This window comes from Calonectris borealis, chromosome 2, assembly GCF_964195595.1.
Source record: "Calonectris borealis chromosome 2, bCalBor7.hap1.2, whole genome shotgun sequence".
Taxonomy (NCBI): Eukaryota; Metazoa; Chordata; class Aves; order Procellariiformes; family Procellariidae; genus Calonectris; species Calonectris borealis.
In genome coordinates this window covers 171,586,186-171,603,641 of record NC_134313.1, presented here as the reverse complement: position 1 = coordinate 171,603,641, position 17,456 = coordinate 171,586,186, and the positions used below count along the sequence as shown (strand labels likewise).

The 17,456-nt window shown below is 43.1% G+C and overlaps 1 protein-coding gene across 5 annotated transcripts in view; it reads right to left on the bottom strand.

Moving 5' to 3' along the window:
• The window catches only part of SMARCD3 (SWI/SNF related BAF chromatin remodeling complex subunit D3), a 115,539-nt gene that overhangs the window by 23,304 nt on the left and 74,779 nt on the right, over window positions 1-17,456 (bottom strand). For all 5 annotated transcript variants that reach the window (XM_075144501.1, XM_075144500.1, XM_075144502.1 and 2 more), the window contains 4 exons: window positions 15,579-15,701; window positions 2,588-2,710; window positions 662-757; window positions 67-168 (listed from right to left, as the gene is read on the bottom strand). In XM_075144501.1, coding sequence (XP_075000602.1) covers window positions 67-168; window positions 662-757; window positions 2,588-2,710; window positions 15,579-15,701 — 444 coding nt within the window. The remainder of the gene's footprint in view (window positions 1-66; window positions 169-661; window positions 758-2,587; window positions 2,711-15,578; window positions 15,702-17,456) is intronic.

Here is a 17,456-nt window from a genome sequence, read left to right as displayed (position 1 = left end):
ATGAATTTGCTCTGTTGCACTCTGTCCCAGTGGCTGTATTTTCTATGCCGAAAGCAGTGCCCTGACCTGGTAGTCCAACATGAGGAGTAATGTGCACCGCACGCTGACATCACCGGGTCTTTTCACCTGGAAGCCATCCGTTTCCTGGGTTGTGGGAGTTCTGTGCCACTGCCAAAGGAAAAACAAGTACGACGGTCAGTGTTTTTTTCACTGATGTCCATTGAGGTGCATCTTGCACAGTACGCCATGCCAGAATAAGACAAGTACAAGCCTGCTGAAGATCTTGCAATTAAAAAAAAAAAAAACACCACCACAAACACCCCCAAATAATTTCTTGCTCTGCCCTTACAATTCAGCTCTAGCGCACAATCTGTTCCGCTGTTAGCACGCTTTACTTGTTAGGAAAAATGCACACAGTTTTTTCATCATTTTATACATTTTGTTCTCAGATGTGCACTACATCACTACTACATCTATGTTTCTAGACTATATAGAATCTGTTAGTAAACATTCTTAAAAAGAACGGAATTTTGAAAACTTTGAAAATACCTTAAATGAGATAATGAATGCAAGGTAACTTAAACAAGATGGACAATGGGCAAATAGCTGTGCATCTGTGCTAGTATCAGGTTTGTATGCAAAGGGCGCACAACCTTCTTACCTCCACAAGATGGTTGTCAGGTCCATAAAGGTCTTTGTCCAGTTCAATAACCAAACTCTTAAAAAAAGACGAAAACTTCCGTTTCTGTTTGCTGAGCTGTGCAATCAGAAGAAACAGAAATGTTTAAGGCTGCGTATATTATCTTGTGTTCTATGCTTTCTTCTCTGGCTTTCTTTTTCTCTTGAACATTAATTCCCATATAGACCACAAGTGTGATCAATCTAATTGAGTCTTCCCTCTGACATATGCAGGGTAAGATGCAAAAATCTCAACAGTGGTGGAACAGGGTACACTTCAGGGAAGATCTCCCTGACTCTCTCAATGTTACTGGAAAGGACTGGCTTGTAATGTGAACACGGCGGGTCCAGAGGAGGCCATGAAATTGATCCACGGGCTGGAACGCCTCTCCTGTGAGGACAGGCTGAGAGAGTTGGGGTTGTCAGCCTGGAGAAGAGAAGACTCCGGGGAGACCTTACTGTGGCCTTTCGGTACTTAAAGGGGGCTTATGAGAAAGATGGAGAGAGACTTTTTACCAAGGCCTGTAGCGATAGGACAAGGGGCAATGCTTTTAAACTGAAAGAGGGTAGGTTTAGATTGGACGTAAGGAAGAAGTTCTTCACTGTGAGGGTGGTGAGGCACTGGCACAGGTTGCCCAGAGAAGCTGTGGATGCCCCATCCCTGGAAGCGTTCAAGGTCAGGTTGGACCGGGCTGTGAGCAACCTGGTCTGGTGAAAGATGTCCCTGTCCACGGCAGGGGGGTTTGACTAGATGATCTTTGAAGGTCCTTTCCAACCGAAACCATTCTATGATTCTAAGGCCACTGTATACCTTTTATTTTAACAGCTTGGGTTTTTTTGAGGAATGCTAATTCCTTGGTCTGATTTATCAGATGACAGTAAATTTTACAGATTAATCATACACTAGGTAGAAGTATTTCCTTTTACATTTTGCCTTTCCACTTAATTATCAGTATTCGCTGTTTACTACACAGCTCATACTGTCTAAATTAAAAACTGGGAGGTCTATAATCACATAATCTGACTTTCCATAGAATACAGTCCACAGGATTTTAATGAATTTCTTCTTATTTAATGCAGAAAATCTCTTAGAAATACATCCTCCTTCGATTTAAAATTTGCCAGTAATTGAGAAGCTATTTTGTTCCAATAAAGAATCTTTTTTGTTAAAATATATGCTCTAATTTCTAAACTGAATTTGTCTAACTTCAATTTCCAGATGTTGCACTTTGTCACCACTTCATCCTCCAGCAAGATTATGATTCTGATTCATGTACAGTCATCTTCAGACAGACAGACATGCCTTGAAAGCCTTGCCCTCTCCATACATGCATGTTCTCCATCTGTTTATCCTATCACATACTTGGCTTGTGAAGTCCATTCAAATAGATGACACCTTCATTAGGAAAGTCCAGCCTTCCCCGAGAAAAGCTAAATACATCACTGAGGTTTCTGAGGACTTCAGAATGATCAAACTTTTCTTCCATTGTCGTCTGACCATCCATTCATCCTCTTGTCCTCCCTAGGAATATGAACTACTGGCTTCTCCTTGTTATCCTCCTCTTCACAAGATGCAATGCCTGCTGTAGGCCTGACTTATCACACCTCTCGTGACCTCAACCCTGCCGTATCTTTTAAGGGAAACATCTCAGCGCTGTTCTCTCCACCTCTCCTACCTGTTCTGTCCTTCAGCCTGCTTCACCTCCTGCTGCCCTCCCCACCCCTCCCCAACATTCCCATTACGGCCTCATCCCTCACTCCGGCTGGACATGGCGCTTCCCAGCAGCTGCAAGCCAACGCTGCCATTCAGAGATGTCTTGTTTGAGTTGATGTCCCCAGTAAAGTCCACCACCCCACAGGACAATCTCTAGATCCCTGCCAGCCCCAGTGAAGCACAGGTAGGTCATACGTCATCCAGGAGCTTCCCCTCCACTCGCAGCTCCCAGGAAGCAATGCTGCCATCAGAGTCATCAGCGTCAGATTTTGCGGGGTTAAATGTATTGGAGATGTAAAGTCTCAGTTTCCGCTTTTGCTGTTATACAAATAGAGAAAAGAAAAGTACATATCCAGTTTAAGTCCAAGACCCGAGGAAGCCACAGGAAAGGTGATAGTTACACATTTAGTCGAGAATCTGCATGTTTAGTACAGTTGCACCAGGTTACACTAGAATTTAAGATTTGGTTATGTATAAGAAAATACACTGAAGAGCTGAATCTGAAACTTCCTTTCAAAAACTACTGGCTACACAAACACGCTAAGAGCCACTGTAAGCGCAGAAGGACAGGAGGTTGCAGGGCCAAGCCCATGAGGCGTTACATCCTGTACTTCTGGATTAGATATTTGAGAAATCATTGTAAGAAAAGCACAATATGATGCCCTTCCTGTCTAGATCCTAGCTAGATTGCTAAGATTCAGCTGCAAACCTCTTGCTACATGAACGTCTTTCATAGTTGCATCAGTTCAGGCTGGTAAACGGCAGTCACAAACGCAGCTAACCTGCAGATTACATGCCGGGCACGCCTCTGCTCATCTTCATTCTACCGTCATGCAGAGCCTGGTAGTAGTCTTCCTACAGACACGCACCCAAATACACCCCCCCGCTGCCTAACCTTCCTCTTTAACTGCCTTTCACCCTAATCAACACGTTGCAGCTCCAACTTGCTGTGAGACCCGAGGGGAAGAAGGCACAGTGCTTCACCCCTAACCCGGGTGCTCAAGTCTGCGAGAGACACAGTCGTGCCTACCTGTTGTCACTGTTACCGGCTATATCAGGTTTCCCAGTCACTGTACTGGCTTTTGGCTGTGTTATTTCTCCCATGCACCATGTGGAAAACCTGGCCATTAACTCTGATGCATGGATTCCAGAAAAGATATTGCCAGAAATGTCTTTGGGACTCTAATCTCAAACATCTGTTTATAATATAACGACAAAAAGGCTGCGTTGTCAAGTTAATGCAGTAAAAACAACCTTCATACAACATAAGAAAGGAGTAGTCTTGTAAAGCTCTCACACTCCTACACACGTATAGGAGAGAAGGAAGTTATATACATCAGGTCAGGAACTAAAAATCTAATATGCCATAGAGGAACGTGGGAGGCAGAGATGTATGGCTGAAGAGGAGCAAGAAAATGACTACAGTTTGCCAAATCTAGAGAAGACAGTGACAGAAAGGTTTGATGGAAATGGAGTGTCAATAGCACGCGCTGAGAGGGAACAGGATTTTCAACAGTGCCAGGAGTCCAGAAAATGACGGGTTGCCACAGATAAGAACAGGCAGATAGGTAGAGAAATATTCCTGGAGACCCACATTTTTTCTCCATTCTTTCCTACAGGATTTCTGTGGCTAAAGTGCTCTTTCATTAAATAAAATGTCTTTTTTTAATGCCCCAGAATCTTTATTTGGTGTGGAGGACTTGTGAAGGACTTCACATTTCTAAATTCACAACTCTTCAAATTAACTTGCACATTATATGCACTGTTCCTAAATTTTATCCCCACCTGGATTATTTACAAAACTGTATCTATATACCTAAGGAGCTTTTTTCTTAATCTTACCCTCCTGGATACCCTACTGATATTTCAGGTTTATATCACTGAGTCCATTTCCTAAGACATTATCTCCATTCTCCCCTTTACCCTGGAAACTCCTTCTCTCCTCATGTCTCCCCATATCCAGATAGGGACTGTATCCGTTTCCTCCAAAGTCCGACATTTCATCACTGAGATCATCCTCTGCAATAACATCCTAATTCAAATCCGAGTATTTTAGATGTCTTCCTTTCTCCTAGCTTTCAGGCTTTAGCTTCCTTGTATAGTCCACCTAAAACCAAGTTAGTAACAACGTCTAACTCCGCTGTGAAACACAAAATACCTCTCCTCGATACTTTCCACGGCTTCCCTTTGCTAACCCCGTATCATTTTTCTTTCGAGTCATGCACAAGCCAGATGCAGCTTACATTGCAGAACTGGTCTCCTGCTGGCTTCCCTGCACTTCCCCTGCTCTGCCAAAGTCAGTCTGCATATCATTTGTTCGCTTCTCCCACATCTCTCTCTTCAGTTTACAGTGTCTTCTTCTACACAACGAATTCTCCTTCTCAAATTTAATCCTTTCCTCACCGTAACCCCTATAAATCAGCCCGCTTCTTCCACGTTGTCGTCAGAAAGGAACTTAGAATAATTATGAATAAAAATCCTAAGTAATGGCTACCTCCAAAGTTACCTTTTGTCCTACTTTCTACGTATCTCGATTTTAGATCGAAAACCATTTAGCCTTTGACTCCAATATGCTACAGACACCACTGACAACTTGTAAGTACTGCGGAATGCTGAGCCTTCAGTCTCTGCTCAGCAAAGACATTCCATCCAACACGCAAAGTGCGTAACCCGCACCCTGGGGGGTGTCTTCACATTTTGGCCCAAAAGGTACTGCAAATTTCCAGCACTATTAAGGCAGTGATTATCTCCCAAATGCAACCACAGAAGGATCCTTGCTTCTGACTCATAACAAACGTCCATGAAATCAAACAGGGCCACTGCACAGCTGCAAGAGGACGCCAACACCAAATGGGCTTTAAAGCTAATAAAAATCTTTATTAGAACACAGAGCAGAATAAGGGAACATAAAGAAGGAAAACTCACATTTGCCAGGTAAAATGGAATAAATAAAACAAAAAAAAAGGTTTTGTAAACAAAATTTTCTCTGTTCACATGACCTTGAAAATGTTTCATTTCTTCAGGCTTGCTGTTATTCCAGCAACTCAGTGGTTCCCTGGGTTGCAGAAAACTCATTTCTGGGGAGACACAGAGAATCCTCTCTTTTTATTCCTTACGATCCAACCGTGTTTGTGCTATTGCCTTCTCTCAGGAGACCCCCAAATTTCTGCTTTTTCTTCCAGCTTCTTACTCCACGAGGCAATCCCTCATCCTTTTTGCCTCACTGCCTGCCCTACCCAGCTGCAGATCGCCTCCGGCGGGCACAACCGCCCCCTCCTTCTGAGGCCCTACCAGGCCAAGAGCACTTCAGGACATGACAGACACCAGCCTTCCTTCCTACAGCTGAGCCACCACCCTTCAAAGGGAACCCACGCAGCCAGCTGCAAACTGTCAGCCGTCACAGTTACCATAGCCAGTAACCCTAGACCTGATCTGCAGCGTCAGCCAGATCTGCCAAAGGCGTTCTGGTCAGCAGTCTAAAAAAATTGTGAGAAAGGCATTTGGCCATGAACACCGCTTGAACAGCCAAACATGTCCTCCTCTGTACAGCACTGTACTGACCCAGGAACCTTTCTGAAGCTGCTGCCAACACGTCCACCTCCTGTGTGTTCCCTTACGAGCTGCTGCTCCATTTTTTCCTCCTTTCTGCCCTTCCCAGAATTCCCACTACCACCTCTTCCTTACACATGTCTAGTGTTGCCAGCCCCTGGCTCCTCATAAAAGGAGCCAAGACGTTCTGGGAGGCTGACTTATCTTCCAGTTCCAGGAGCTAGACAATGGCACTTGAACTTGCCCTACATACACTTATCACCAACAGTGGTAATACATACTCTGAGCAGTGGCATTTAAAGAAAACACATTTAGAAATCTCTAGCAAAACATCAGAACCATAGCTCTACAAATGAACATCATCTTTGGACCAGCAGGCTCCTTCTCCTCTACCATGGCTTTTCTCCTGTCACCTGTGAGACACTACCATCCCACCTGATGAAGCAAGATCCTGGCAGAGATCCAAGAGTATAGTCTGAATCCTTCCTGAGGGATCTACCCAGTGAGTAACAACTTAAGCACTCACAGCTATACTGGTATCATAAGGACGTCTAGTCTCGCAAGATGTCAGCTCAGAGATGATATAGGTAGTCAAAACTGAGCTCAAGGAGGAAGAACATCAAAATGGCGCTGGCTGGGGTTTTACAGACACTATACAGACCATAAAGTCTCCTTGGCTGAAGACACACACCCAAAATCACTGCACTCAGTTCACTTATCGGAACTCCTGGCTTCCACAATAATGTCAAGTTCATACCCAGAAGGCTCCGAGAGTGAGGTATTCTTCCATCTCCAGTTGAGCAACTCCGTCATGAAATGATACAACACCAGTTATGTGCAACTTGGTTACTTTGCAGCTTAAATACAGCAGTGCAATATACTTGGGCAAGAAGCCATTACCCTTCAACAAATTCTGCAAATTTCTTAGCAATGCACATTATAGCACAGATCTAAAATCTGTTCTCCTCTCTGTATGGTGGCTTCTCAGAGAACAGGAAAGCAACCAACCAAAACCTGTGGCCTTGTTTTTTACTGGTAGGATTCTCAGTAGCTTGGAGCAAACACTAAAGAGAAAACCTACAGCTCTAGGGCAAGAAGAAAGCACCACATTTCATCTCTTCGGACACACTGAAACTTTACCGCCCACAAAGGCAAAGCTCAACAGGGGGGAACTTCACGGAGACTTGATCAGTGTCGTGAATCAAAAACCTCTTGTCCAAAAATCAATAAACGCTTAATCTGCTTATTCTCTAAGTGTTAGATAGACATCTTTAACAGGCACCTTTGACTTGTCTTCAGCAAAATGAACTTGAAATAGCAGTCATATTAAAAAGAAAAGCCTTCCCCAAAAAGCACTGAATTTCACTTACAATTTCTCCTTGAGAAAAAGAAAAGGAAAAAAGAAGCATATGTGACAGAAGATTGGTCATGTCAGCGATGAACTACTGCAAAGGTCTCAGCTACGACAGCAGCACAAATGGCAGGAGAGCTCATGCGGAATGAAACGGATCTAAACAGGAGGCTGACAGAAATGCTGGAGCAGCAGAACTGCAGCTTTTTCTCTCTCCAAGTTCTTCAATGTCATCTTCACACAAATCAATATAGCTTTAAGTTGAAGTAGATGAGTGAAATGCAGGAAATACATCAAATCCTTCAGAAAACTACCTCTGGTTTATAGTGCCACATTTTTTTCAGTTTCCATTAGCATTAAATCCCTAAAAAGTCAAATCGGAAACTAAGCACCTGAAGATACCGAGATCTGTGAGATATCCCCAAGATAAATCTCCATTGACTGCTGAAGTTAAAGTTTCCTTCAGTGAACTCTCAGGCAGGACACAAGACCTCCAGGACACTTTCAGGGAAGTTGCGCTTGGGATTTCAAACAAATTAAGTTATCAGCAGATAGTCTATTGCTGACTGAAGGCTGCCGATCCTATGAATAGTATTGTGTTAAGAGCTCTCTATGCACACCTTAAGGGTGGATTTCTACGTACCTCAACACAGCATAAAAACCTCGTGCTTTATGCACAGGAAAGGTTAAAATCTGTGTTTATGTCTTTGCATACAGAGTAACCGTTTCGTGGTCTCACAAAAACTTTTTAGGAAGCAAAAAAACCAGTGGAACATGAAGCATGGAGACTAGAAATCAGGAGACAAAAAGAACAATGACCACTAATAACAAGTGTTCAAGCCTGAGCATTATAAAAGAATCAGATGAAGCAGAGAGTGTCCATATCAGAACTGGAATATAGAGGTATCGCTCACCCAGAGTAGCAGCAAACAGATACGTCAAAATTTGTAGAAGAAACAAAATTAGTTAGGTAACTCATGACAACAAAAGATGAACAAGAACTTAAAAATGGCCAACCCAAAGCAGGAAAACCAGTGACTTGGTAGAATATGCACGTATCACGAATAGTAAAAGGAACTATCCAATATTTACTGAGTTCAAAATTGCACCAACACATGAAAAACACCCTTAGACAGTTCTATAAAAACTTCAGTAAAAAAAAATCTCCAAAAAAGTCGGACAAATGTTATAGAGGAATAAAACAGAGAATAGTATGCACAACAGTCTATAAAATCAGTTATAGCAGCTTATTTCGCAGTTGTATACTATACTCTCTCAGGAAGAGAATCGGGAGGTGTATACTGATCGGTGGTAAGAATAGCTAGGTGCACTGAAAAATTCTTTCTCTACAATGATTGGGAGGACTGAATTTCTTACCTAAGAAAAGAAAACATTAAAGAAACTGAAAGACATATTTAGAATATTGGCTGATCTAAAGAAGGAGATTAGGCGTTTGCGTTTTCCTTATCTCACAATGCAAAAAGCAGAACACATAAAATTATGCCACAAGACCATAAATTGAAACCTGATCAATGGAAATATGTCATGTATGCTACACAAAGCATAATGAACCATAGTTAACCCATAGAACTCATTGTCACAGAACATAGATTTAAAATTTGCAGGTTTTTAAGCCAGAAGAGACTTTATTGTCCAGTTCAATTTCCTGCACAGGACAGGCGCTAATCATTCATCAAACAGGGCAGCTCTTTTTAAAGGACATCCAGTGTTGACTTAAAGACTTGACATAATGAAAAATCTATTACATCTCTGATATCTTGCTCTAGTGGTCATAAATATGCACATTAATCAGTCCCAATTGGTCTATTTTTGAACTACCAGCTGTTGGACCAAAGCCAAAAGCTCTTTAAAAAAAACCAAACAAACCCCAAACCCCCAAAAACAGGGAAGGGGGCTGGAGTGGCTATATTATGTACAGATCCAGGAATATCCAGTCATCTCAATATATGAGAATTTTAAAAGATGTCAGAACTTTCTGTGTCTTAATATAAACTGATCTCTGATTACTGGAATTTAGGTGGAACTCTTACCTACAGTTGGAAGGGTTTCTGGCACCTTCCTGTGAAGTATTTAGCGCTGGAACACATCACCCAGAGAGGTTGTGGAGTCTCCCACCTTGGAGATGTTCAAAGACCATCTGGACATGGTGCTGGGCAACCAGCTCTAGGTGGCCCTGCTTGAGCAGTGAGGTTGGACAAGACGACCTCCAGAGGTTCCTTCCAACCTCAACCAATCTGTGATCCTGTTACTGGCCACTATTAGTAAGGACACTGATCCACACCAGCCTCATAATTCCTGTTGCCACTGCATGTGGGAGAGGGAGGGTGATTATGCAAGATTTAACCACACTCTCATCAAATACTTAAGCTAGTTTGTGATGGGTTAAGAATGCACACGTACTTTGCCTGTTTGTGTCGAGGCTGAGGAACTTTTTGCCCAGTGGCTTGATTCAGTCCTAACTAGTTAAAAGCAGTGTGGCACGGTAAGGCTGCGGGCACAGCCTCTGACAGCGAGTAACTATCCAGGCAACAAGCCAACCAGTGACGCAGTAACACATCCGTGTGGTCCCACTGGCAACTCAGTCCTCTCAATAATAACATGTGTAAGAACCCCCAGATCAGTCTAGAGGAGACAACCTGGGAACTCCTAGGGCCAAGTTCAGGGATGTCCAAAAGGAGGTGGACTCACCTAAAGCCCACTGACTCTGAGGAGACCCTCAAAGATTGGGTGACTGCAGATCAATACACGTTAAGGCCAAGGACGGTAAGACAACCACAAGCCATGACCCAACTCTCCCACTGTATAATTGCATACTAATCAGAGGATATATCTGTCGCCGGGCTGATCTTCTCCCACTAGGGAAACTGTAAGCTATTTGGCTTTTTTTTATTTTGTAGATTTTATGGCTGATGATTAAAGATGAGTGTCGTGGTTTAACCCGGCAGGCAGCCAAATACCACGCAGCCGCTCACTCACTCCCCCCACCCCCAGCGGGACGGGGAGAGAATCGGAAGGGTAAGAGTGAGAAAAACTCATGGGTTGAGATAAAGACAGTTTAATAGAACAGAAAAAGGGAAAATAATAATGATAATGATAAAATATACAAAATGAGTGATGCACAATGCAATTGCTCACCACCCGCGCTGGCCGATAGCCAAGTAGCGATCGGCACTTCCTGGATCACGCCTACCCTTCATATACTGAGCATGACGTCACATGGTATGGAATACCCCATTGGCCAGCTGGGCTGGCTGTCCTGGCTGTGTTCCCTCCCACCTTGTGCACCTAGCTCAGTCAGTAGGCACGGGAGCTGTCCTTGGACTAGGAGGGCACTCAGCAACAGCTAAAACATCGGTGTGTTATCAACACTCTCCTCCTACTAAATACAAAACACAGCACTAGGAAGAAATGTAACCCTATCCCAGCTGAAACCAGGACAATGAGAAAATTCCTAATAAAATTCCCTCAATAAATTGTTTTGTTTAAATTGAAATTGCCATAAATTCTGTTTTGCTTTCAACATATTTCTACATTAAATGGCTTGTGTGGACATTTCCCCTGAAGAGCTTTAAAATATCTTATCAAAACCACTGTAGTGCTTGGTGGGCCCTAGGGTCACTGAGCTGGCAGCAATAGTCAGGTCTGTACCATGTAATGCTTTTCAGAACCCATGAAGATACAATTTCAAAAATGAAATCTTTGTTTCCTCTCCTTGATTTGAAGGAATTTTGCTTCTCTGACTATTACAACCTCTTTCTAATTTCAAGCCTAACATTTATTCAGTCACCTTTTCCCCATTTGTTCTTGTTGTCCCTAAATTGTCCTTCAGCCTAAATGTCGATACTTTTCTTCCCCTCTACCAAAAAGGCAGCCCCTCCCAGTCCCTCCCAATTTTTTTTTGTGTTTGCATATAAAAGCCGAGTGACATTCACAAGGTGAATCTTCCTTTCCCTAGGTTGTTCCAGAGGCTCTTTTTTTCACATGATCATTCTAGTTTGAACTGTTCATTTTGAGCATCGATGACACTGTATTCCAGCTTTAACAATCAGGTGACATGTCACTAGGGTCTTCTGCAGCAACACTAGAACTTCTCTGTTGCCGCAGCAAATTCTAGTTACTGAGCTATTGACCTAAGATTTTTTTCTCTCAGTCACATCACAGTAAGTATAAGATTGTTATCAAAATAATAAACCTCACCTTTAATGATGTTTCAAATCAATTAGCAACTATTTTTTAGCAGAAATTCCTCCAATTAATCCCAGCCAGCACCAAGACCAACATGACAATCACAGAAAAGGAATTACACTGCTCATGTGCTGAGAGGGGAATCTACAACAGCTAAAAAGTGATAGAGCTGCCACTGCTCTCAGTTACCTTAAATTTTCTTTAGTAATCCCCACCTCTTTCTCCATAATATCCCACGAAGAATGAATAAAATGCTTTGCTCAAGTTGGGTAAATGATACCTACTGCATTTGTTGACTGAAGTGAGTGCAAGTTTGATTCCAGGAGCTCAATGACAGTAGGGTTCAGAGTATGACACAAAAATCTCCACAAATTATTTGTTCTTCTGCCCCTAAGAACATCCCTTGGATGCTCGAGGTTTAGAACTCAGTACACGGAAAAGATGAGAGTCGCTTAGAACGACAGAACCGCAGAACTCAGGTGTGCGATGCTGCGGATGCAAGGCATAGTGAGCAAAAAGCCGCAGTCTTACCTGAGAGGGCAGGCAGAAACCTTAGTGTTCCAGGAAAAATACAAATTCCCGTCTCCCACAATCCGATAGCAATTCCTCAGTCATCTTAAAACCTGAAAGCGGCTGTGCTGGTTTTGGCTGGGATAGAGTTAATTTTCTTCATAGTAGCCTGTATGGGGCTGTGTTTTGGATTTGTGCTGGAAACAGCGTTGATAACCCAGGGATGTTTTGTTCCTGCTAAGCAGGGCTTACACAGAGTCAAGGCCTCTTCTGCTCCTCACCCCACCCCACCGGCGAGCAGGCTGGGGGTGCACAAGAAGCTAGGAGGGGACACGGCCAGGACAGCTGACCCCAATGACCATAGGGCTGTTCCATAGCATATGACATATGGTTGGTGTGTGGTCCTTAGCTGCCGGCTGGGGTTAAACCACGACAGTGGGGAAAGAATCTCAATTTACAAAACCAGGGAGAGAGACATTGTGACTATTCAGACACTACTGCTCTTCTTTAACCTAAAAATGGAGAACCTGGGAGTAGATCGTTTAGTTTGAGGAACTGCAACTACACACAGGTCTGGTAAACTCAATGTCTCACACCACTTCACTGTGAAAAAGTGACAGTCCCTGGATTGGGTGAGACCAAATTATTGCCTGTGGTGCCAGGGTGTGGAGCAGGAGCCAAGCTTGTCTGGGTCACTAGATGCCCGTCTTTCAGCCAGGTGATTCAAGCCTTGGGATGAGAATCATCTCGGTCTTAAAATTATGTTTACATCCACAACTGACTAGTTATCTCAGGCTTAGACAATGGAGAGAAACAGGCACTTTTTAGGGCATGATTTATCTATATTCTTTTAAATATCTACGTCTGTATGAGAAGAACTGTGCCCTGAACTCCATTGCCTACACTGACTCTTGACTATGAAGGGAGTCCAGAGTGACTAGCTTACATATAAATAAATACAATGTAGATGTCTATACTTAACCAAATAAATCCCACTCCCACAGTCCACCGTGGCCCCTGCTGTCCAGATCTTCAGTAATGCATTCTTCTTTAATGACATCTGCTCATCTGGAGTTGAGCCATGTGGTTTCTGTTTCCTTCAGGCCATGGAGCTTGCTAAATCTGTACCTCCAGTCAAACAGCCCTGTTTGCCTGGCTCCCTCCTAAAAGTCCCTTCTGGAATTCCGAGCGCGTGAGGGGGTGGGTCTTCCATAAAGTCAGTGCAAGGACTCGCGACGAGTGGCATGCAGCAAATGCTGCTCTGTGGACGAGAAATTCTGAGGCTCCCACGACAGATGCCGTCCAAGAACTGACTGACCGACTGACAGAGGAGGAGGAGAGAGCACACCGGCAGCCGATGCCAGAAAAAAGACACGGCAGGATCCCGGCCGGACAAGCCGGCAGCTGAGCGGGGTGGCTGGCAGCGGTGGGGGGAGCTGGCAGGTGGTGAGGGCCGCCCCCCTTCAGCCACCCGCCCAAGCCCAGGGCCCCCTTGCTGGCTGCGCAGCCCACAGCTGCCGCCTCCTTCGGCAGCGCGGCTGTTCACAGAAGATCCGAGCAGGACCAACAGGCCCGGAGTATTTTATGCACTGTCCTCAAGCAAAAGCGTTTGAAACATTTTCCCCTACAATTTCTCCAGAATAATTAGTCGTCAGACAGAAAAAAACAGCCTGAGCAACACTAGACCATAAACCTGTGGTTCCCCAAGACTGTTTCTAGCTACAGATCAATCACTGTGGCCAACACGAAAACTGCAATTACAACTGATAATTCTGAGCAGTCCTGCATATTCCCTACATATTATCCCACACCTCAGACAAATTTAAATTTTTCCCAGGATTACAATCCCAGTTTGGGAACCACTGTTTTAAGGCAATTATTTCAAAATTGCAAGAGCTTTAATAAGAGATGGAAATGCAGAGATAACTTTTATTGCTTTACCAATGCTCCAACTATAATAAAATGAGAATACTCAACATCAGAACAACCCAAATTTATCTAGGCTTAGCTCTATTTTGACAGGTCTTGAATTTCACAGCTGCTACACGCTAAGTCTAGACATGAATTTGACAAACATCTGTTTGATCATTCCTTAGATGTTAACTAGCTGAGTAACTGATATTTAAAATGTGTTTGCTGAGCCCTAGACGGAAACAGAATTTTCTGTCTACAGTTTCTGTGGAGTGTTGTGCCTCCTGTGCTCTTCCCATCACAGGCCCGGAATGTCTCCATGGTAGAGCTTAGAGCTGGAACCTCAGGTGCTGGTCAATTCCCTAGTTCAAGAGTTTGCCACAGAATAATCATCCTCCTGCGGATTTATGAATGCGAGTCTAAGTCTTCAATTACTTTTAAACACGGCCAAATTCCTAGCTGGGTTAAAATAATGGTGTTCTACCCACATTAAGAAGCTAAGACAAATTATTCCTTCTGAGAGTACGATCCACTACATACAACATTTTTTGACTACAAACTTGTGATTTAAACCATCCACACTTCGGTTTCCTATCTACAGAATAGGTATGTTAATGGAACTTAATTTTTTCTGTTATTTTTTCTGTTTCATATATATCAGTTGGAAAAACATCAGAGGTCAAAGCCTTCCACACCTTATCAGATACCTGTACAGTGACAAACAGAATGGAATCTTGATCTTAGTTGGGCTGATACTCATTACTGCGGTACAGACAAGAATGACAGCTTTACTTCACGGTAGACATACAGCTACGAAACGATTCATACTACAGGATTTACTATATGAATGAGCATGAGCATTCAATACAGTCACAAGAACTTAAATAAGACATGAAAAGAAATCCTTCACAAAGACAGCGGCCAAACATTGGAACAGATTGCCTGAAAAGGCTGTAAAACCTCCATCCTTAGAGATTTCCAGAACTCAACAAGGCCTTGACAACCCTGTTTTGAGCAGGAGGTTGAAGTAGATGACTTCCAGAGTTTCCTCCTACCTAAACTTTTCCATGATTCAGTTGAATAGACTCAGAAAACTTAGGAAAAGACAGTGTCAGTAGGATATTACGAACAGTGAAGTGCTGGACTTGATCTAACAGAAATTGCAGAAAATGTCATCCATTCTTTTCTTACATGAATCATCCTGTTACAGACTATGTACATGTGTACATTTTTGCAGGATCTTTAACATTTTTTTCTGTCAGTAATTCTTCCTATTATATGTTCTGTTATTCCACAAGTTTAGCTTTTGACTGAATTCTAATAGGAAATTTAATACATCTCTTCAGCGCACCCCTCTAATCTCTTATTTTCTTCTTTTTAATCCTTCTAATACAAAGTTTCAAACCCAGTGTTTATTTATCCAGAAGCTATTATTCCCCTTATTAAAGGCTTTCAGAAGCTAGAGCTGGTAATATCCACAGAATTTTCTCCACCACTTTTCCATGCATGCTGCTCCCCAGCTGCTTATTCTTAGGAGCTTTGTCTGACCTGTTTCAAAATATCTCTGTCAACAGGACTTTTACTGGAAAGATCATTCCACCATTTTACACAAGGATTTTTTTTCCCCCTAATTCAATCTACAAATTTTTCATGACATACCTTCATTGGCCTCTTCAGCGCTTCCTGAATATCCACACGCTTCCGCATAATGGTCTGGTCTAGTTTGCGTTCAAAGGCCAACAGGTCCATGTAGGCCTGGGACTCAGGAACCAGCTCCCGGATCTGAGAAGGAAGCAAGGAACATCCAAGCACTGGAAGCAAGAGCCTGCTGCGTTCCAGAGCAGTAACACCGACGCCTTCCCAGCCCTTAGAGAGATGCGCTCAAAGGAGTCATCCCTCAGACAGTAGTTCCCAGCTAGCGGGGCAGGTCTCGGTGGCGTGGCACAAGCGTATGACTGAAAAGCTGGAGCACCCAACTAAAGCTAATGAGCTCTGGAAGACCCCAGCTGGACCCACAAGGCCCGAATCACGGCTGCTTTTTTCCAAGTGAGGCTTAGCTACAAGCAGCCTGGGAGCCACTGCTCTCGGCAATGCAAAGGACAGTAAATTTGTCCTCTTTAAACTAAAAACGTGCTGGGTGTCTCTAGACAAAAAATAAAGGGTGCGTGTTCATGTTGATTTTTTAAAAGCAAGTGTTACCCATTTTAAGTAAAAACTGCCATTTAGGAAGTCAACCTTTGTCAACACCTCTTCTTGGCGGAGGTGAAATTCACCTTCACGTCAAAGTTTCAACATGACCAGCTATGAGGTGTCAACTTACGATCTTGCCAACTTTTATTGGTGTTTTAATACATTAGCTAAACTACATTAGTTCTATTAACAACCCCCCTTTTTATTTTCCCTTTTCCAGAGAAGTTAGCAGAGGAGGTGATATGAGGTAGGTTAGGAGGAAGACCTAACGATCTAAGCTTAGAAATGGGCAAGTACACCCTTACATGAAAAAGTCGGTTCTTAATTGGGAATAACATACAGGCAAACCATAAAAGAAAGGAACTGTAAGTAATTATAACAAATCTACTGGACTGCCTTGTCTACTTATACGATATTCACTCTAGCTTTCACCTGCATAACTAAAATATTTAACTGTTAGAATACTTCTGTTCTATAGGAATCAAAAGCTAGTTGGTACTCCAGTTTTGCTTTAGAATCAGAAGTCTACAGTTTTAATTTGGTGTAAGGCACAAACACCTATGTGAGAGACACCAGGCCTACACCTGTTCACTATGTTCTGCAAGGACGTAAGAACTATCGCACAAGGTCATCCCAACAGTCCATCTATCCTAGTGCTGTGTCTCTGACAGCGTTCGAAAGTTGTTGCCCTTTAGTACCTACAACAGCCTGAGGCATGGCATTCCAGAACCTCAACAGGCAGTGTGTGAAGAAGTACCTCCTTCTGCTCATGTCGGACCTGCCATCTGCTGGCTTCGTTGGATGCCATCTTCTGGCATAGCTGGAGCCGCAGTGGGCAGGCACTCCCTATGCACCTTCTCCATACTGCTCATACATTTTACAGTTTTTTGTCATCCCTTTCTTAATATTTTTCTTCTCCTACCTGAAGAGGAACAATTCCTGCCTTCTGTATTTAGACTGATCGAGACTATCGAAGAAATGTCTCTTTCAACCTTATTTATTTGTTTGTTTGTTTTGAGATGCTAGAACACCTCCTCTATTTACAGCAGGACTGACACTTTGAAGAAGCAGAAACCGTGGAGCCAAAAACTCTGTTCGGCTTTAGCTGAACCACTATATTTTTAACTGCTTGTATTCTTTCACAAAGTCTTAGTATCAGCAGAATAATAAAAGAACATGAACATTTTTAAGAGCGAAGCACGAAGAGCAAGCATTGCCCTGGAAACGTCAAGGAGTTGCCAGACAGCTTGCAGAATAAAGACAGCTAGGCAATACTTCCTCCCCACAGTGAAGACAAATCTTTGGACGCAACAAAACACCCCAATGCTTTTATCCTGTCCCACACAG